Below are 20,188 nucleotides of genomic sequence, written 5' to 3'. Positions count from 1 at the left end.
CAAGTGGGTTCATTTATTCATGTCAGCAAATATTTATTGAGCATCTACCACATGCCAGGCACTTAAGGCACTGGATATTCAGCAATAAATGAAATGGACACACATGCCTGCCTCATGGAAGGGAGGCTGAAAATAATTGAGTAAAATAAGGTGATCATGTTGTGGAAAAAATATAGGGAAGAGGACAGGGGGTGTGAAAGTTGTGATTCTAAATAGCATGGTCAGAAAAATATACTTAAAGGGTGACATATGATGAAAGGCTTACAGGAGGTGAGGGCCCTGCAGATGTCTAGAACATGATCTCTGAGACAAGTGGAGGAATAGTGAGTGCAAATGCCCTGAGGCAGAAGTGTACATGGAGTGTTTCTGAGACAGCATGGAGGCCTGAGTGTCTGGAACAGTGGGACAGAGGGATCAGGGAAGAAATAGAGTGTGGGGTACCTGTGGGCCCCTTACAGGTCACTAGAAGACTTGGGTTTGTTCCCAGTGAGATGGAAGCCTCTGTTGGGTTTGAGCAGAAGAGAGATGGGAGCGGCCTTGGATTTTAGCTGACCCTTCTGGCTGCTTTGTGAACAGATAGATAGTGGGGGCCTAGGTGGGTGTCAGGAAGACAGGGAGAAGGCACCTATAGTGGCTTGGGCCTGATCCAGGAGCACTGGGAAGGCAGAGATGGTAGAGGAATGCAGGTGGGGGCACTGGATGCAATGCTCCAGTCCCCTGCCTCCCCTACCCCAACATCAAACAGTGCCTGTCTGCAGAGAGCTGGCCAATCAAGGCCTGGCATCTCATCCCTGGGGACCAGAGCCAGCTGAGGGTCCTCATTTGCATTCCTGGTAGAGAGGGCAGCCTGTCTGGGCCCCATCCCTAGCAGCTTTGATCTGGTTTGATGTCTCCTTCAGCCTTCTCCCCAGGCAGGAAGGCTTTTATCCTCAAGAGGTAGCCCCCATACAGCTGTGTCCCTGGCTCTGGCTCTGACCCAGTGTGGGTGTTGTGGGGACCGAAGAGGTCATGGCTTCTCTATTGACTTATTCATGCTGAGAACCCTCCTAGGCCTGACCTGTGACCCTGTGTCTCAGGCAAAGAGATTGGCTCTCAGGAGGGTGGCTGACCCCATCACACCACTGCAAAGGGATCCCAACCCAGGCCCTTAACCACGGTGTGGACAGCGATGCTGGAAACTGCCTGCCCCAACCCGAGGGCACATAGTTGAGGACACCCCTTTTCCAGCCTGTCCACCGTCCCCTATTTGGAAGGCAAGCCTGAGACTGCATGCTGCCCACCTGGGGGAGTAAGGCAGCTCTACCAGGGCTGGCAAGGAGGAGGCAGAGGAGGCCTCCAGACTTGGGTGGGGCTTCAGAAACCTCAAAAATGGCACAGATTTAGATTCCAATTATTGATTTGATTCTTACTTGTCCCTTAGGAGCCTTAGGTACATGATGGTTCTGGGCCTGTAGAATGGTGGAAATGGTGGGGCTCAGGGTAACCTTGAAATGTCTCTTGTTTTGGATCAAAACAGGTAGAACTCCTGAAGGAGTCTGGGGAGTAGCTCATTAGTCCCCCAAATGCTGCCATTTGGTCAAGGTGGTGCAAAGGGAAGACTGGCTTCTCAGGCTAGGCTGGGCAGGCATGATTTTGTTCAGTTCAAAGTCCCTGGGGTTTCTCTCCACATCCTACCAGCTAGCACCACCCCATGGGTGAGCAGTTGTAACTGGCACAATGACAGCACTTTCAGAACATTCACCCTATGCCAGGCACTGTGCTAAAACCCTGTGTATCTCAGCTCATTTAACCCCCAACAACCCTACAAGTAGGCAAAATTTTTCTCCCCCATTTATAGATGAGGAAATGGGGGCCCAGGAAAGGCACGTGAACTTACCACAGGCTAATTTGGCCAACAGACTCAGTTAACTACCTGGAAGATGGCCCCCCGCTCCCCCCAGCAGCCCCTCCTCTTTGGTCTGTGTGCCTCTCATCCCCTTCGACCAAAGGTCCTCCCTCATCTGCGGTGAGGTCAGGGAGTAGGAGCAGGTCCTTACCCTTCAGACTCACTGCCTATAGTCCCTTGGGTGCAGATCATCTGCAGTGACAGCAGGTTGTCCTGGGATCTAGGAGGTGCCCTTTGGAAGCCCCTTGTCCCTACAGTAAACAACCTAAGAGACATCTGAGGGTCCTGCATGGGATGGCTTTCAGGGCTCCAGGCTCTGCCAGCAGCTGAGGAGCAGGCAGTGGGGCCCCCAGGGCTCTGGGCTCTAGGGTTTCCTGCCCACCCCCAAGTTCAGAGGTTGCAAAGCAGGAGAGAAGCCCTCCAGCTCAGTCATTGGGAACATCTGGCATTTTCTCCCCACTCCCCAAACTGCTGCCCTTGAGTCTCCAAGAACCCTATGGACAGTTCCCTTTGCTGTCCCCCACCCAGCCAGGCCTCCATGTCTCCCAGCAGCTCCTTTGCTGAACCCAGCAGTGACAGACCTCAAAGCCATTTATTCCCCACCCTGTCCCTTGCCCCAATGCTCTCCCCAGTTCAGGTGCCCCCTCAAACTCTCCCTCAGCAGTAGGGAAGAGAATAGTAAAAGTCTATTGCAGCAATAAAAGGCATTAACCATCTGAACACTTGTCCACAGATCCCAGCAGCCATCTATGCTTAAGCAGGAAATATTGTTTAATGCCGATGGTAATGAGTGAATCAAATTTTGAAAATTAAACCAGAATTTGAGCATTAGCAGCAGGGTGCTGGCATTTGCAAGTAAAGTGGCACTTCTGCCACACTCAGGAACCCACTCACCCCACACAAGTAGCGAGATGCTCCCTGCATGTCTGGGGGCCCCTGAGATATCCCCCATATTCTAAACCTGCAATTGAGTCTTCCTTCTCTGTTTTCTGGGCTTTCCTTTTCAAATGTAAATCCTTCCAGCCTTAGCCCCATCTGCCCTGCTATCATGGGTGAGTAACCATAGGAGTCTATCCCCCTCACGGAGAGACTGGAAAAAGCATGAGACTCTGGTAACCAGATTCCACTACCTTTTCATAAGCATCTGTGGTTTCCTGGGAGGTGTCACTCAATGCTTTTTATAGGTTGGGAAACTGAAGGTTACGAGTTATGAAGCACCATTGAAAAAGGAAACCCAAAAGGGCCCCCAGGACTCATCTCAGACTCTTTAGCTAATGCTTTCCTGTGCCTAGCTCTGAGCTCAGCCCTGGGAGTTGGAATGTGGGCATAATGCAGGCCCCTGCCCTAAGCTGGAGTCTGTTTAGGGGAGGATACTGGGCTCCAGGCGCTAGCCTCCACTTGCTCACAACAAGTTTGGGCCCCATGTGGTCTCAGTGACATGCCACCCAGGGGCTTTTTAAGGCTCTTCTCCACCTTGGCTCTGAGTTCTCTCCTGGCCTCACCTCCCTTCACTGCACAGCCCAGTTCCACCTCCCTGAACATCTCGGAAGAGCAGCGGTACCCCATAACCCAACTGTGGGAGGCAAGGGGCTCAAGACTGAGGGTTCATGAGGCAGGGTGAGAGGACCATAGTCTCCCCACCACCCAGGGACACTGCATCACTCAGGTAGGCAGGCTGTGGCCAAGGGCTGCTCAGTCTATCCCAGGAGCCTGAGGTCTGCTTATGTTAGAGGAGGTGGGAACTGGCTGGGGAAACTGAGACATTCGCTGAGATTCGGCATCTGATCCAAAACACCAGCCACATGGTACCATTGGTCATCCAAGACAACTTGGGGATGGTGCCTGGGGAAAGTGACCAAGAGGGGACAGGGGGAGGTCGTTCATCTGGTCAGCCACATCCTGAATCTGGTCCAGCCTGTTCTTCAATTGCCTGCCCCGCACCACATGACCACTCCCCCTCTATGACATATGGCTGGGATTGCCCTCTTGTCCAAATCAGAGCAGGACAAACCAAGGTGCATACAGTACTCCATTTCCTCTTGCTCCTGGACAGAGAACCCCAAGTACCCATCATCGCCATTGTCATTACTGCTGGACGGGGTCTGTTCCCACAGCATCTCTTGGGAGCCTCCCAACTACTGCCTGAGGTGCGCCTAATCATTCCCCTTTTAAAGACCTAAAAACCAAGGTAGGGAGCAGTTCAAGGCACGGGAGCTGGGATGAGGCTAGTGGGTGGGACTGGAAGGAGATACACCCTCGGTCTCAGAGTCCTTCTCACCTCTGGTCTGAAAGACAAGCGTTAGGATCACTCAGCCAGTACGGAAGCCACGGGCAATGAGGAGGGCGCAGAGTGAGCCTGCTTGAGGATCCTAGAAACAAATGTTTGTGTTGGGTGGGGTCACCCGAGAACACAAAGAGGAAGTGAATATGGAGAGGTTCCTTGGTTTCTTGCAGCGTTCCAAAAAGGTAAGGCTGGTTGTAGTTTCTCTGGGGAAATCCAGATGGGTAGGAGAGAGGGCCCCTTAAATGTCTAAAAAGTCCTCCAGAAAGAAGGGCTCAGGCCTAGGACTAGAATTGCGAACTCTAAGGGGAGATTTCAGGGGAGGGGAAGAAAAAAATAGGGGGATAAAACTGGCAAAAGGGAAGTGGCTGGATGGAAAGACATGTGCAGATGAATTTTAACACAATCATAAGCTGTCATAATGACCATTAAGGAATATATTCAGATGCCAGGAGAGAAGCTCTGCTGCTGTCCCAGCATTTCTGTCAGGCCCAGACACAGGAGGGGCTTTCTCTTCCATTTCTTTTTCCTTCCCAGGGAGGAGATGGAAATTTTTAAGCAGGAGGGCCAGGGATTAGCAGGGGATGGGGTTTCACTACTTTGTCTTTCACGAATTCCCATTTAATTGGAGCCTTTCAAGGGTGCTGGGGGTTGGGGGAAGCCCTGTGCCAGGCCTGGAGAGCAGAGTTTCAATGACTCCTCTGAAGGCTTGATAAGCTCCAGGTTCATTTTATATGAAATGTTGTGGCGGCTTCTGGTAGTTGAACATAAGCCCCCACGCTTCTCTCCAATGTCTCTGCCATTTTATCTCCCTTTGCTCCTAACCCACCTCCTCCCTGCCCTCCTCAGCCCACCCCCTCCACTCTCTCTCCCTTCCTGCCTCTTGGTTTCCAGTCCCTGCTCCCCTGCAACCCAGAGCTTGTAGTTGGTGAGCCCTGGATGGGGTGGTAGTGTGCCCAGCTCTGCCATGGTCCAAGAAGCCAGGTCATGCTGGCCAGGCTGGAGCAGGTGGTGGGGCTGGGGCTCCTGCAGGCCCCAGAGCTTTGGCTCAAGTCCACCAGTGGTGGAGGACGAAACTGGTGTGCCCTGACCTGGAACTGGTAACAAGAACTTGCAGTAATGCCCTGCAGGATATGAAAAGAGCTAGGGCCTAGGGTCACTTCATCACTCAGAACATTCCCAGTGCAGAGAGTGCTTTGGGCAGAGGTCAGGGCTTCCCAAAGAGGAAGACTCTGGGGTGGCTTGTGAAAGAGTTCAGGGGCCTGAAGATTTCCTCTGCTTCGCTCCAGATCCCAGGACAGCCCCTCAGCTCTATGTGAACTCTCCAGGCACTCTGGGCAAATGGGGCTCTCTGGGCAGAGGGCCATGGTCGTGGCGCACATGAGCACAGGGCTATCTGCAGGTGGAGGTGTGCCTCTCTGCAGCCTTGGCTGTGCCCACGTGTGCATGCCAGTCACTCAGGAGTCTGCTAATATCTAGTGAGTGCCTGCTGAGTGCTACCACCATGGGGATCCTGTTCCTGCTACTATGGCTGCATAACAATTTAGCCCCAAACTGAGTGGTATGAAACAACCACTTATTAGGCTTAGGGATTTTTGTGGGTCAGGAATTCAGACAGGGCACAGCATGGAAGCTCTGACTCTGCTCCGTGATGTCTGGACCTCAGCTGGAAGACTTAAAGCCTGGGGCTAGAGTCATCTGTGGGCTCATTCACTCCCATGTCTGTTCATTGATGTTGGCTGTCAGTGGGGGGTCTTGGTTCCTTTCCATGGAACTCTTGGTATGGGGTGGTTGGGGGTTCTTCACAGCATGGCGCTGGCTTCCACAGACCACAGGTCCCAAAAAAGAGAGCCAAGTAGTAGCTGATCCTTTTTGTGACCTAGTCTGGGAAGTCAGCTGGCATCACTGCTGTCATTCTTTATTGGTTAGAGCAGGCGCAAGCCTTGCCCATATTCAAGGGGAGGAAACATAGACTCCCGCCTCTCAGTGGGAGCAGCGAAAGTCATATTGCAGTAAGTTTGTGGGATGGTAAATCTCTTTTGCAGATCTACACAGCCCAGTGTGATCCCAGTCACCCTAAGCACACAGCCGAGTGGTGTCCACAAATGACTTGGTACTCAACACAGATAGGGCCAGAGAAACTAGTGAGGGAACCCAGCTTTCAGGAACAGGCTCTCCAAAAGTGCCCAGGCCTGAATTTTGCAGCATGCACAAATGGGAAAGGCCAGGCCAAGGCAGGGGCACCAGGCGAAGGTAAATGGATATGGCATAGAGCATTATTTCCTTCCTTCCATTACTCTGTCCTTAGGGTCTGCTTTGTGCCAGGTATGGTGCTCCAGCAGAGGCCTGGTCTCTGACCCCAGGGAGCATACTTGGGGGTGGAAGGGGCGACAGAGAGCTGGACAGAAACCAACCACACAGGCAAAGCAGTTAATGACTGTCTTTTGAAATATGGGACATGAGAGTGAGGGGCTGACAGAATAAAGGAGAGAGGGAAGGAGGGGCCTTGATGAGGAAACAGTATTTAAAGAGAGAGAGACTTAGAAAGAGAAGATTAGGCCTTGTGATGTAGAGGGCACGCCAAGCAGGGGAAACAGCATATGCACAGGCCTGCGGCAGTCTTGCCAGTTAAGAGCTAATGTTGGCATCTGTGGGTGAAGGTGACTAAGACAGATAGTGTCTGTCTAAAAGGAAGGGGTAAGAGAACACGGGGCTGCCCACACTTGTGTGCCCTAGGTGGGCAGCCAGGCCAGAGGCCTTGCTCCCTCCGTGGGCAGCCCACCCCTAGGCAGCAGGGGATGGAGTCGCTGCAGTTTAGCTCTGCTTGGTCCCACCCGCTCCTCCCTCACTTCCCGCTCTGGCTGTGCCCCTCCACCCCCAGCTCCCTCCCTGCGTCAACCTCACCTTTTAGATACGCCCCCGCCCGCCCTCTCCCCACTCCCCTCCCCCTGGCTGAGCGCCGCAGCTCCTGCCCAGCTCCTTCCTCTTCTTCCCACCCTTCGCCTCCAGCGTGCCCATCGCCCCCCGGGCCCGCCCCCGCGTTGCCCGGCCCCTAGCCCGGGTAAGCATCTCCTAATTTTGTTCCAGAAGATAGAAAACTTTTCGTGGGCATGCTCAACAAGCAGCAGTCGGAAGACGACGTGCGCCGCCTCTTCGAGGCCTTCGGGAACATTGAGGAGTGCACCATCCTGCGTGGGCCCGACGGCAACAGCAAGGGTGCGAGGGGCCCGGGGCAGCGGAGTGGGCGTGGCGTGGCGGGGACGTGGCTTCGCAGGGGCGCCGGCCGTCGGCCTGACCAGTAGCGGAGTCCAGAACTGCCCGAGCTGGCCGCGACCAGCGAGCCAGGGAAGGATGCCTGGAAGGAAGCAGGCGTCTCGCCCGGGGTTATGGAGAGGCCGCGAGCCAAGGCCAGACTGGGACAGGGAGACTTGAGGGTGCTTTTCAGTCTCGAACCCGTCCAGTACTTTCTCTGCCCTTGTGTGGCCCTCTCTGTGTTTCTCCGTGTCTTTGTCAGTATGTGCCTCGCTCATTTTTCTTTCATCTGGGACGGACTCTCTCCCCTCCGTCCCTCCTGTGTCCCGCCGCAGCGCTCGTGCGCTTCACTAGCTTTCCTCTGGGCCCCCGCTCCGCGGCTCAGCCTCTCCCGTCCCTCTAGGGTGCGCCTTCGTGAAGTACTCCTCCCACGCCGAGGCGCAGGCCGCAATCAACGCTCTGCACGGCAGCCAGACCATGCCGGTGAGTGGGGCCACTCCTGGATGGGGGCGGGATGGGAGCGCCGGGACCGAGACTACGCGCAGAGCCCCGCCCGCCCTCCAGCGCTGTGCACATGGTGTCAAGCGCGTGCTGCTCTCATAGTCTTGCCAAGAGCCAGGGATGCCATACCATTATCCCCATTTCTTAGATGAGGACATGGAGGCCCAAAGGTGAAGGAACTGGCCCAAGGTCCCCTAGATAGAAAAGCACCGCAGTGGGGTTAAGTTCTCAGACCCTTGGCCCAGCGCAGAAGCCCCTGCCCACCCCCCACCCCCGGTAGTGCCCCCCAGAGAGGAGTGGGTGGGCCCAGGCCAGGGGCAAGGACAGCTGGGAGCGAGATGGCTGCGGTAGGTGGGCGGGCCTCACACGCAGTACCGGCTGCAGGGAGCCTCATCCAGTCTGGTGGTCAAGTTCGCGGACACCGACAAGGAGCGCACGATGCGGCGAATGCAGCAGATGGCCGGCCAGATGGGCATGTTCAATCCCATGGCCATCCCGTTTGGGGCTTACGGCGCCTACGCACAGGCAGTAAGTGGGGGCCTAGCCAGGGGAATTGCTAGCCAGGGAGCACGGGGGAGTGGGCAGTCGTTCTCCAGCTCACCCTGCTCAGAGCCCCGCAGCAGGGAAAGCTCATGATGCTGAGGGGCTACCCGCTCCTGCCCTGGAGACTGAGCAGTGAGGAGTGAACCCAGGTAGTCGGAGGCCAGAGGAGGTCCAATCCAGGGTGCTGCCAGGAGGCGGATTGTTGTTCTGGTTCTTAAGGGGAGGAGCTTGGAAGAAGAATTCTTCCTCCACTAGTTGTATCATTCCAAGCTCCGTTTGAAGTGGGGAGAGAGGTGTAGGTGTTCTGCCATGACCGTCCCACCCTGCCCCCACTCATGGAAAGCTCTCCCCAGGTCTTCGGGTCATTCCTGCTGGGGTCTTTTGAAATGCCCCAAGGCCCTTCACACCCACATTTAACCCTTCAGTACCCCCAGACCCTGCCTTATGCTGTTGGCTCATCAATTTCTTTCTTCTACACTGGGGCCGATTCTGCCAGCCTCCCAAACTTGTAACCACAACTGCACATGGGTCGCACTGAAGTAGGACAGGGTTACAGTTCTAAAAATGCAAGCTCACCTCACTTTTTCAGCAGTGCCCAAAGTTGGCCAGTTTTAACAGCCTCCCAGTCCCCACTCACCTTTGTGAAAACATCGAAGTTTCCTGGGGTTCTATTCATGAATCTCCTCGTGCTTCTACCCAAGAGACTCCAAGTTTGGACCATTTTGGACAGAAATCCGTGTCACATTAGTTCTGCAGAGGCTCGTCCACGTGTCTCTAGAGCTTTGCATATCACAGCTCCATGAAAGGTCTTTTGTGGGGCTGACCAGCACCCATGGAGCCAGTTCTATTCCCCGACCCTGTATAACTTTGGAGTCCTAAAGACCCTACCATTACTTTTGAATGCAGTTCTCTTTCATGGGGTGGTATGTAATAGCCACTGAGAACTAGGGCAAGTATGGAGAGGGGTGTCAGGGCTCTCTGGGGGGTGGGGAGAATGTGTCTGAGCTCTTGGGGGTTCAGGAATTGGGAGGCTTGTCACTGGGAGCTGAGTCCCTGGTGGGGAGGGCTGCCCCCCTGGAATTGCATGATATTTTTTCCATTCCCTCTGCCCCAGCTGATGCAGCAGCAAGCAGCACTAATGGCATCAGTAGCTCAGGGCGGTTACCTGAACCCCATGGCTGCCTTCGCCGCTGCCCAGATGCAGCAGATGGCGGCCCTCAACATGAATGGCCTGGCAGCTGCACCCATGACCCCAACCTCAGGTGAGTGGGCAGGTGCTAATGCAGGGCCTAGCCAAAAGGAGAACAGCTCATCCCAAGCTGAGATTTTGGCTACCAATGGGCCATCCTGTGGCAAGAACACATGGTGTCTGGGCCCAAGCAGACTTCATCCTCCAGCACTTTGTCTCAAAAAAGTTCTCTGGGGACCTAAGGGAAGATGGAATGTTGGCCCCATGCTGTCAGTGATACAATTTCAGGGTGGTAAGAATTTCCCTCAAGTTATTTAGCCATGTCAAGAAGCAGTTCATCTTGATTATTAATATCTGGAAAGAAATTGAATGAAAATATCTCCCTTTGAGGTCTTAGGGGAGAAGAGCCCTGCAGCATTATATGGCTTTGTTTGGTCCCTGGCCCAAGCACAGAAGGAGTCTCATTTTCCCATTTCCCTTTAGTCCAACCTGGACTTACTGGGTGTTTCCACAGCACCTACTCAACTGGCAAGAGAAGACCTCAGGAGTTCTTTTAAAGGATGTGGGGTTGGAAACAGCCCCACTCCCCAGGCATGTTTTTAGTTGGATCTTGGCTATTGTCCAGTTCAGTGATTCTCAACTGGGGCAGTTTGTCACCACACCCCCCAACTCCCAGGACGTCTGGCAATATCCTGAGACATTTTTGCCTGTCACAACTGGTGGGGAGTGTGGAGAGGGGAGCTACTGTCATCTAGCAGGCAGAGGCCAGGATGCTGCTGAACAGCTTACAGTGCACAGGATGGCCCTTCCCACCCCGAAGGGAATGCCTGGCCCCAAATGTTTATAGTGTCGAACTTGAGAAACCCTTACCTAGTTCCAAGGGCTGGCCCAATACCCCAGGATCTCATTCAGTCAGCTGTCTTGGCTCTCTGCACCTAGGCCATACCTGCAGCCTTCCTGACATCCAGGAACTTTCCCAGCTAAAGGCTATAAATGGTGGTGCCTTTTCTAGGCCCAACTATCCATGGAACGACCCTGATTCCTACATGAAGAGGAAGACTCTCTCCAGACCCCAGTATAGTCACCATGCCACCATTCCATCCTTGGGGTCTACCCACCTGGCATAGGGAGGGCACAGGGTATTATCAGCTGACCTCAACTTTACCCTCGCCACAGTTGGCCACCATTGTCCCAACTGGAGGAAACCAAGATGGATGCTTTCTGCATGAACAGTCCTGAGCCTGGACTCAACAAACGCTTCATCCCCTCAGGGGAAGGGAACGCCAGAATTAAGACATTCTCCACCTAAATAGCAAAACTCTTTTGAGGGGAGGCAAATCAGCCCCTCAGTTATCCAAGAGAGCAGAGCCAGCAGCTTAGAAGCCTCTTGGTGGCTAAACAGGACTAGCCCATTGTGACTTAGCCAGGGTGAGCAAGAGCCACTGAAAAATACTAAAGGAAGACCAAGTGTGGTCAAGACAGGGACACTGAGAATAGTCTGTGCTGCAGGTCCGAAGTCAAGCAGTCAGTGGTCAGGGGCATCTTCATTGGGTAGGTGGAAGTTGAATTCTGCCATGAAGGATGGATACAGTTGACATGCGTGGAGTCACTCCATGCACGGAAATCACCCAGGGTGTAATTCACAGATAGGACTGAGTTAGTGGATGATTGTGGGCCTGTCCCAGGCCCCTGCAGCCAGTGGGGTCGAGCTGTATGGACTGGTCTTCCTCACTCTTGTTCTGCTTGCCTCCCCTCCACCTGTACCTCTGTACCCTTCGAAGCAGGTGGCAGCACCCCTCCGGGCATTACTGCACCAGCCGTGCCTAGCATCCCATCCCCCATTGGGGTGAATGGCTTCACCGGCCTCCCCCCACAGGCCAATGGGCAACCTGCTGCGGAGGCTGTGTTTGCCAATGGCATCCACCCCTACCCAGGTAAGCACACCTGGTAGCCCTTACTTCCCCGTGCGGCACATTCCTCATCCATTCTTTCTGCCCTTGCTGTTATAATAGGGAATGCATGGCTCTTGACCATTGTCCAGTCCTTGGTGGAACCCTAAATGTGAGGGAGAACTGGCCTCCTGCCCTCCTACAGGAAGCCTCTGGTGGGAGAGGAGACCAAATTCCTATCCTTGGAGAGGTATCAATATGATGGATGAGAAAGAACCCTACTGCTGGGGCTTCCTTAGGGGAGAAAAGAGGATAGATGGAATTGTAAAATCAAAGAGGCTAGTAACTACAAATTAATTGAGAGTAAATTTGACCCATAAGAAGTGATAGGATAGAAACTAAAATAATCATATTTAGTGTTAAGTAGGAAAAAACTCTTGGGAAGGAAGTGGAGATATATAGATGGCAATCTGGCTAGTATATACCAGTTTGGTACATACTAGTGCACACATAAATCCTGATCAGCTCTTCGGACAGCACATCAGAACCTCGGACAGCTCCCAAGTCGCCCTTTCATGAGTTCTGGCACACAAAAACATCCAGAAGGCATGTTCCTAATTAACTTTGTTCCTCTCAAACTTAACTGTTCTTCCAAGGTGACTTGAAGTAACTCCTCTCTCCGATCTGGAGAATGGACTGGCATTAGAGCAGGGAAGTAGGGCAAGCATAGACTAGCAAGGGGCTGTGTAACAGAGATGTGAACAGTGCTGTCCTCCTTCCTGGAGGGCAGATGATGAGGTTACAGAGTCCCTATAAGTAACAGTAAGCACCTAGTCTGTGCTAGAGGAAAGAAGGGCCCAGAAGAAGGGCAAGACATGGGCCTGTCCCCTGGGAGGTCAGAGTCCCATCCAGAACATGACATACATCAACAGAATCATGAGACAATAAGACAGAGTTTGATCAAGAGTGAATGTTCTCCAGCTTGAAGTGCTAAAGAATTCAAAGGAAGGGAGAGTTCTTCAGGCTGAAGAAGCTCAACAGAGCTTCCTAAGGCAGTGGCTCCAATTGAGTTTAACAGATGGCTAGGAGTTGGAGAGGTGAGGATGAACAAGGACTATGCTCTTGTGGAGGGGAATGTCCTGGAGGTCCAGAGGAGAACCACCAGCCTGGTGGGAGCAGAGGGGTGGTGAGGACATTGACCCAACTACTGCAGAGATGGGCAGCCTCAGGTAGACCAGCATAGAGATGGAGGTCCCAAAGTAGTGCTCCCCACTCAGGTTGTCCATCAGGATCCATGGTGTGGCTTTGTAAAGCCACAGAAGTCCAGAAATTCTGATTTCAGTGCCTGGGGTGAGGCCCAGACATCCAGAGAATATAAAAGTTCCACCACCAGCAGAGTGCAAGGTCACGCTGCTAGAACGAAATGGAAGAGAATCTCCTGACTTTGAACTTGGAGTTGTCCTTGATTGCATCCCATTGTGTGACCCCTCAGTGCATAAAGAAGAGGCCAGAGAAGCTCAGAGAGTGAACTGACAGGGCTTGGAGGATCAGGGTATTGTTTAAGGGTGAAACTCCAGTTTGTCAAGGTAGGTAGGGGAGGCACCACCCACTTCGAGGTGGGAGAGAGCCCACTGCACTCAGGCTCCTGGCTCCTCCCTGCTCAGGCTCACGGGCTGGGAGATCCAGTCCCCAGCACATCTGGGTGGTTTCATTTCCCCCTCCTCCCTGCCCACAAGCCCATCTGGATCTCTGGATTTTGACAAACCTGCTTCTTTCCCACCCACACCAGCATCTGTGAGCTATTTCCCTCATGGAATTTGGAAATGTTTCTCTCCCCCATTTGTAACAATCTGCCATACCCCATAAACAAGTCCCTGCCAGAGCAGGAGGGAGGGACAGAGAGAAGGAAAGGAGAAAAGGAGTACATTGAAAAAATTAATTTACCATCTTTAAATGCAGAGTTTGGAGCCACTGTAATGAGTGAGATCCTTCAAAGTGTTCACTCTTTGGCAGTTACTAATGAGGTCATTAAGTGGAGACGTGGAGAGGGGTCTTGGACATGCTTTTCCCACTGACTAGCCCCAGGTAGCTTCTCTGTTCTCCCGTCTTGTTCACCAAGATCATATTGGAAGCACACAGTATGGCCTTCCCTGCTGCATAACAGTCCTGAAAGGGCAGCCCTCACAGATGTTTAGAACTGGTCATTCTTTCCTTGTCGCAGCATTTGTCAAGTGCAGTATTTGCTGTGATCCTGGCACTGTGCTGGGGGAGCTGCCATCTAAGTTGCTCAAGTTATACTTTGCACAGGACACCAAACTGTGCCCAGAGGAAGAGACACCTTTTTCTCTTTTGAGGTACTGTGTGGTTGAGCAGTTGGGAAGAGGAAGAGGACAAGCTAGATATGGCCCTCCCCATAGAGAGCCATACTTAGGAGGCTGGTGGACGGATCAGGCAGAGGGAGCAGGGGCAGGAGGAGGCCACTCCAGTGAGCATCACCACCTCACTGCTGGGAGCTCCTGGCTCCTGTCTCTGCTGTGGGGGAAATGGAGGGTAGGGCTTTGTCCTGGGACAATCCCAGGCAGGAGGTGCCTGCATCCTGACCCTTCTTCAGCATCCCTCTCTGAGCAGTGACCTCTGGCCCCAGCTTTCCTGCTGCCGTCCGTGTTGTCTCTAAGGCCCTCTGCCCAGGATTTTTCCTTGGCTCTCCTGAAGCCCAGGTGCTACCGTACTTCTGCTATGTTACTAAGAAGTTCAGAGACAACAGCTCAAAAGGGAAGTTTAGGAATTCTTCCTGGTCTGCAGGTCCCAAAGCTTAGCACTACCAGTTGGCTTGGCTGGCCTGGGACTTCAGGTAAATAAGCCCAGATGGCTTTCTTTCTGCCTCCCTGTGTGAACCAGTTTTCCCCAAACATACTGAGGCTGGATCTGTCACCACCCACCTGCCTGGGCCCCCAAGGCCAGCCCACTCCCATGTCAGTCACTGGCCTTGGTCACCAAAGGCAGTGCCCACCAGTGGTCCATGCTCCAGGATTTTGCCCACAGCTTCTGCAGATACAGAGGCACCAGAAGTGAGCCAAGCCTTTTCCCCAGTCTGGCTTCCCCAGGTTGCTTCCCAAAGTATCAGCCCAAAGGGCCCCTCCTCACACTGGGCAGTGGATATCCCAGAGTCATGAGATCAGGTGGGAGGAAGATCATTGGTCTTCTGGTTCTTCAGTTTCTGTAGACACCACTCCTCTCCCAGCCCTTGGGACAGACCTCACTTCTGTGGTCAGTCCTTGCTGAAAGCATCTCAGGCAGCACCTAGGAATGGAAGCCCTCCATGCCCTGTGCAAACTCCCTAAGAATAAGGGGATTCCTCTGAGTGGTCATGGGTGGCCCAGGAGGACAGAGTGGCAGGGTGAGACCCCCCATCCCCACACCCTTTCTCTTACCTAACTGGGATCTACCCCAGGATATGTGAGGAGGTGACCCTTCTTGTAGCCTCTAGCCCCGTCACCCAATTTTCCACAGCCCTTCTCCAGGGCCAGGTCCCTCATGTATCTCTTCACCAGGCCCCTAAGGGTCGAGCCCTCCTCTTGGCATCTCCTTCCCAGACCTCTGCATGACCTGCCCATCCCATCGCACCCCAGGCTGGCTGCAGCTTGCATCCCTCAGCCAGGTGGGCAACCTTCCATCCTACTAAAGGCCCTACGTTCGGGAAGAAGGAACCCCAACAAGGATGCAGGCACCACGGTGGCTGGGAAGAGCAATGCAGCCACAGCATCCCCCCCATGGGCCTGGTCAGGGAGGGGCCAGTTTGGGTGAGCCCCTCTGACCTCTGCCCTCTTGGCTCTCTTGCAGCACAGAGCCCCACGGCCGCGGACCCCCTGCAGCAGGCCTACGCTGGAGTGCAGCAGTATGCAGGTCGTTAGTATCCTCGCGTCCCACTGCTTTCCCCCAGTGGCATTCATCTCCCGACAATGTGATGCCTGGCTGATGCCCCTTTCCATCCCAGGCCTGGTCCCGGCACCGGGTGGGGGAGAAGGAAAGGGAGGGAGTGGCAGGGAGTTTTGGTGGAAGGAGGACTGTGCAGGCGGAGCCCCCACCCACCCCTCCCTCTCTGCAGGCCCCGGAGGCTTTGGGCAGCTTCCTCATGGCCAGGTGCCCTTCCAGCGGTGGGTGATCAGAACTGCAGCCAAGTGGGTGAGCCAGGCTGAAGCTTTGACTTTGCTGTGCAGTTATTCCTCTTTGAGGCCAGAGTTTCCTCCCATGTGGTGCTGCCAGGGCCAGTCTGTCCAGGAGCGCCAAGCCAGGCAGCAGCCCTGGGGTGAGGCTGGAACGGAGGTGCAGCCACCACAGTCCACAGTCCCAGGCCTGGGAAGGGTAGCTGCCTGGGTTTGAGGGAAGGAGAGGCCCTGGAAAAGAAACAGTTCCTCCTCCCTTCCCCCAGCCATACACAGGTAGCAGGAGTGGAGTGCAACCAGGCGTGACAGGGACAAGGGAGGCAGCCAGAGGTAGGAAAAAGGAGACGAGAAGAGACAGCCCTGGGGCAAGCAGAGGGCACCAGGCCACTGAGAGGGAGGGTGATGAGCCACTGTAGGAAGCACAGGGCAAGCTGTCATCCATGCTTCTCTCCCTTCAGCCCCTGGGCTAGGACACACACACCGCTGTGCTCTCACCCCACACTACCCCTGTAATCATCCCTGCCCAGCCCCTGTCCTGCTGTCTGGCTCAGGAAGAGCCAGCGATGATTCCCCTGAGGGCAGTGGGGCTGCCTGGCTATGTGGGGACTCCAGTGAAGCTCATATCTAGAGCCCAGAGGAAGCTCCCTCACCTGCTAGAATCTCTGAGCTCCGAGCTCAGGTCCTATCCCTGTGGGAGTGAGGCCAGGCTGAGGAGGGGGCTGGCCATTCCTGTCTCACCTGTGACCCTTTCTAGTTGAGTAAAGAAAGCATCAGAGCTGTCCAACTCAGCCCTCTGTCCCTGGGGACCATGCCTGGCAGGATCCCAGAGACCAAGCTCATACTTAGGATGGCTCCCCACCTCCTGCACAGGCAACATCTGAGTGGGAATGAGGTGATGTGAGCCAGAGTCAGCTGCCACTTGGAGAGTTGGGAAACCTTGTGGGTTCAGGTAGCGTGGGGAGATCTTGTCTGGGCATTCTTATGTTTTTGACCATCCATTATTGTGGATTATCCACACATGGATTGACCATTGTTCCAGATTAAACGTGCCGCACCCTGCGCACTCGTGCAACGTGCACATACTCATACAGTTTCTTCGCTGTGCTGCTTCTCCTTCATTACTACTGAAAGCTGGCTTTGTCTCAGGTGGCTAAGCGGAAGCACACTTGGGGCTCGTCTCTCTTACTGCTAAGTACTGACATTTCTCTCTTTCTTCCTGCCTCACCCTGTCTCTCTCCTTGTTATTGTCGCCGTCTCTTGCTCTTGCCTCTTCTCTTTGGCCCTCCAGCAGCTGCCTACCCTGCTGCCTATGGTCAGATAAGCCAGGCCTTTCCTCAGCCACCTCCAATGATCCCCCAGCAACAGAGAGAAGGTGAGTTTTCAAGCTGCGGCTCCTAGGCTCCTCCCTGCTCCCTTCTCTCCCCAAAGAGGCTGCTCACCTGGGCCTTTGGCTGGGGTGTACCTGCCAAAGGTGAGAAAGGTGACCATAGCCCTGCGTTGTGTTGAAGAGGGTGAGGGAAGACAGGATTGTGAGATGCGGGGCCCTCCAACCCAAGCACAGAAGTGGGCTTTTCACGTGCAGCTCTGCAAACCTAAGTAGTGGAGGGTGAAGAAGACAGGCCCTTGGAGGGGTGGTCTGAGACTCCTGCCCCCAGGATTTTGCCAGTGGAGAGGAAAGAGGAAGGGGAAAAATAAGAATGCTCATATGCTCATGGCTGATGTGGGGGAGGTGAGTAGGGAGACCTGTTGATCATAGACAGGAGATGCTGTCTCCACTGGGCGACGAGGAGAGTCAGCCGGAGCTCCCAAGGCAGAGCTCAGTGGGCAGGTGAGGCCATGGGAACTCCCAGTGCAGCCTTGTGGAAGAAAGGGCTCCCGAAAAGCCACATCCAGAGGCCCTGGTGTGCATAGGGCAGAACAGGAAAGGCCAGGAGGCTGGCATCTCATAAGGACTCTTGGTGTCATCCCATTCCAGATCCTGGAGAGCCACAGGAGGCTGGGCAGAGAAGCCCATCCTCGGGAATCCCTGGGGCCTGCCCACAGAGAGCTCAGTGTGAGGGGACAGGAACGCTAACCGGGTTCTATCTCTGACCCCCCGAAAAGGGCCACCTGCCAGGGAGGACACCATGTCTGCCCTAGGAGCTCGCATGGCCAGAGGGTTCCAGTGGTTTCCAGATGGCTGCTCATAGTCCCTGAAGTGATGATCATTCACTACAGGGGTATGAGGATCAAACTAGCTCAGGTCTGCCTCTGAACTCCAGCAAGTGCCTGTGCATCACTTGCTGTGCATGCACTTCTTCCTTCCTCAAATCGTCACTCCTCCAACACTGTACATAAGGCATATCATGCCAGTGTCCATGCATTGCGCAGCTCCTGAGATCTGTGTCATCATCTCCTCGTGCTCAGGAGGGCCAAGCTACAGGACGCCAAAGGAGTGTACAGTGGGGCCCTTGCCCACACCCTGTAGCCACACCCTGCTGTAGCTCTGAGTGGCACCAGCACCCACCATCGGTGAAGTTGGGGTGGGGGTGGTCCAACAGCCATGGCTCCCAGTGGTTCCCTCACTGGGTGGTGGCCCTAGAGCCTGTCCTCCTCAGTGCACACCTTCCAGCACCACATCAATCAGACCTGAGCCATAAGAGATGGAGCCCAGGAGTCCCAGGGTTGCCCCCTGCAGGCCCAGAGCAGAGCTATGCCCACAGATTGTGATGCTTTTGTCATCCCTCTGGCCTTAGGCCGACCTCCCCATGTTCCCTCACCCTGGAGTCAGCACCCTGCATCATTCTGGCCTATGAACTCAGATCTCTAAACCATGCTATGTGCACGTGCGTGCACACACACACACACACACACACACACACACACACACACACGTGCTGCAGGTCAGTGCTGCTCTGACCAACACCAATGGTGATAGCCACTACCAATGGCCTTAATCTCAGGCCTTCTCCTGCTCCCTGCCCCACCTCACACTGCACTACCCCATGTCTAGCCTTGAGCTCCTTCTCATACCTTCTCTGTATCTGTGAGCAGTTTCAGTTCCTCCTACTCCTGTGTCCCTCTCTGCAGACCAGAACTTGTGTGGCCAGTCTCTGATCTAGCCTCCCCTTGGGTGGGGGATCTCCCACTATTGTCCCCATTCTCCCTAACTGCAGAGCACAGGATGAGCCACCATGGGGGAGCAGGGGATGGGGAGGGGTGAGATGTGAACCCAGATGCCTGCGGAACCACCCTGCATGCAAGGGTGAGCTCATGGCTCTGGAAGTGGGGTTGTTATGGAAGGCTTCCAGGGCCTGGAAGGATGAAGTCTTCAGCACACAGTGATGGGGAGAGAGATGGACATTCGAGGCAGGGAGAACAGCAGGAACAAAGCATGGGTGCTGCACACTAGGAGGTGAGCCTGGGGACAGCGAGACAGGCTGAAGGTGGGCTGGAGCCAGACTGCAGCCATGTCCACAGTATTGCAAGAGGCAAGGATGAGAAAGGAGGCTGTGTTCCTCCAGCCATGCCAGTAGTCAGCTCTTTCCATCATGGTTACCTCGCTACCATGTAATGCTATTCAAATACCAGGATACACTCTTTGCTCCAAAACTGGATTATCTGGAAGCCACCAGTCCCAGAGAACCACCATGGTTCCTTGTCTCTGAGCTGAGCCTGAAAACCAACAGGTGTCTGAATCTGCCAAGGCTGTCTGCCCCACAGGAGGGGCCAGCTACCCTCAGGGGCGCTCCAGGCCTGGCTCTGCCGGCGCCACAGTGTGGTCAGCACTGTCGCTTTCCGATGCTGGAGCTCTGCCTCACCATTTCTCAGAAGGCTGGGTTGGACCAGACTGCTCTCCAAAGTCCTGTCACTTGTGCTATATAGACGCTCTGTAACCTGTGAATGGGGGAATGCAGTGAGGGCTTGGGTAGCCAGAGTAAGACAATGTGTCGGGGCAGGGGGCCAGGCTAGGGCCAGGAGGGCTAACCCCATGGGGCTCAGCCACGCATGCTGAGATGTGGGCCCTGCCTTCAGAGGCTCCTTGTCTCTTTAAGGAGAATAGATATAATATCTACATAAAGCAGCTTGTAGAACTTGAACCTGCATCAAGGTCCCAAGTTCAAAGCAGTCCAGGGAGGGGAGGCCAGAGGCTGGGGTGGACAGATGGGGCTGGGTGGGGACTGAACAGTGAGGGGGCAGCAGCTCAGAGGGCGGTCAGCAGTCAGAGGAGTCTTTGGAGGGAGGAAGGAGGAGGGAGAGGGGAGAGGAGAGGAAGAATGGAGTAAGTGGGACGTGTAAGGGAAGCCCTGGAGAATGAGGATGAGAGGGGGAGGGAAGGCAAGTGCTGGGCTGGTGGGGTGGGGAGGACAGGACAGAAGGCTAATGCAGCTGCCCCTAGAGGGAAGTCCATTTGGCTGGAGAGAAAACCTCCCATACACAAAGGAGGAAGAGTCTCAGGTCACAGCCTGTGGAGTATGGACTCAGAGAGTACCGGAAAAGGGAGTG

General features: G+C 54.5%; 1 protein-coding gene across 50 annotated transcripts in view; it reads left to right on the top strand.

The window, feature by feature from the left end:
• Positions 1-20,188, top strand: part of CELF4 (CUGBP Elav-like family member 4) — a 283,441-nt gene that overhangs the window by 246,313 nt on the left and 16,940 nt on the right. For 6 of the 50 annotated variants that reach the window (XM_073212959.1, XM_037017281.2, XM_073212949.1 and 3 more), the window contains exons 4-10: positions 7,257-7,382; positions 7,822-7,901; positions 8,304-8,447; positions 9,577-9,724; positions 11,436-11,585; positions 15,381-15,446; positions 16,992-17,075. In XM_073212959.1, coding sequence (XP_073069060.1) covers positions 7,257-7,382; positions 7,822-7,901; positions 8,304-8,447; positions 9,577-9,724; positions 11,436-11,585; positions 15,381-15,446; positions 16,992-17,075 — 798 coding nt within the window. Of the gene's footprint in view, positions 1-7,253; positions 7,383-7,821; positions 7,902-8,303; positions 8,448-9,576; positions 9,725-11,432; positions 11,586-15,380; positions 15,447-16,991; positions 17,076-20,188 lie in introns of all 50 variants that reach the window. The other 44 variants (XM_073212962.1, XM_037017295.2, XM_073212950.1 and 41 more) reach the window with 12 other exon arrangements.

This window comes from Manis javanica, chromosome 9 (assembly GCF_040802235.1).
Source record: "Manis javanica isolate MJ-LG chromosome 9, MJ_LKY, whole genome shotgun sequence".
Classification (NCBI taxonomy): Eukaryota; Metazoa; Chordata; class Mammalia; order Pholidota; family Manidae; genus Manis; species Manis javanica.
The sequence above is the reverse complement of the archived record's forward strand: the minus strand, read 5'-3'. Positions and strand labels throughout refer to the sequence as shown.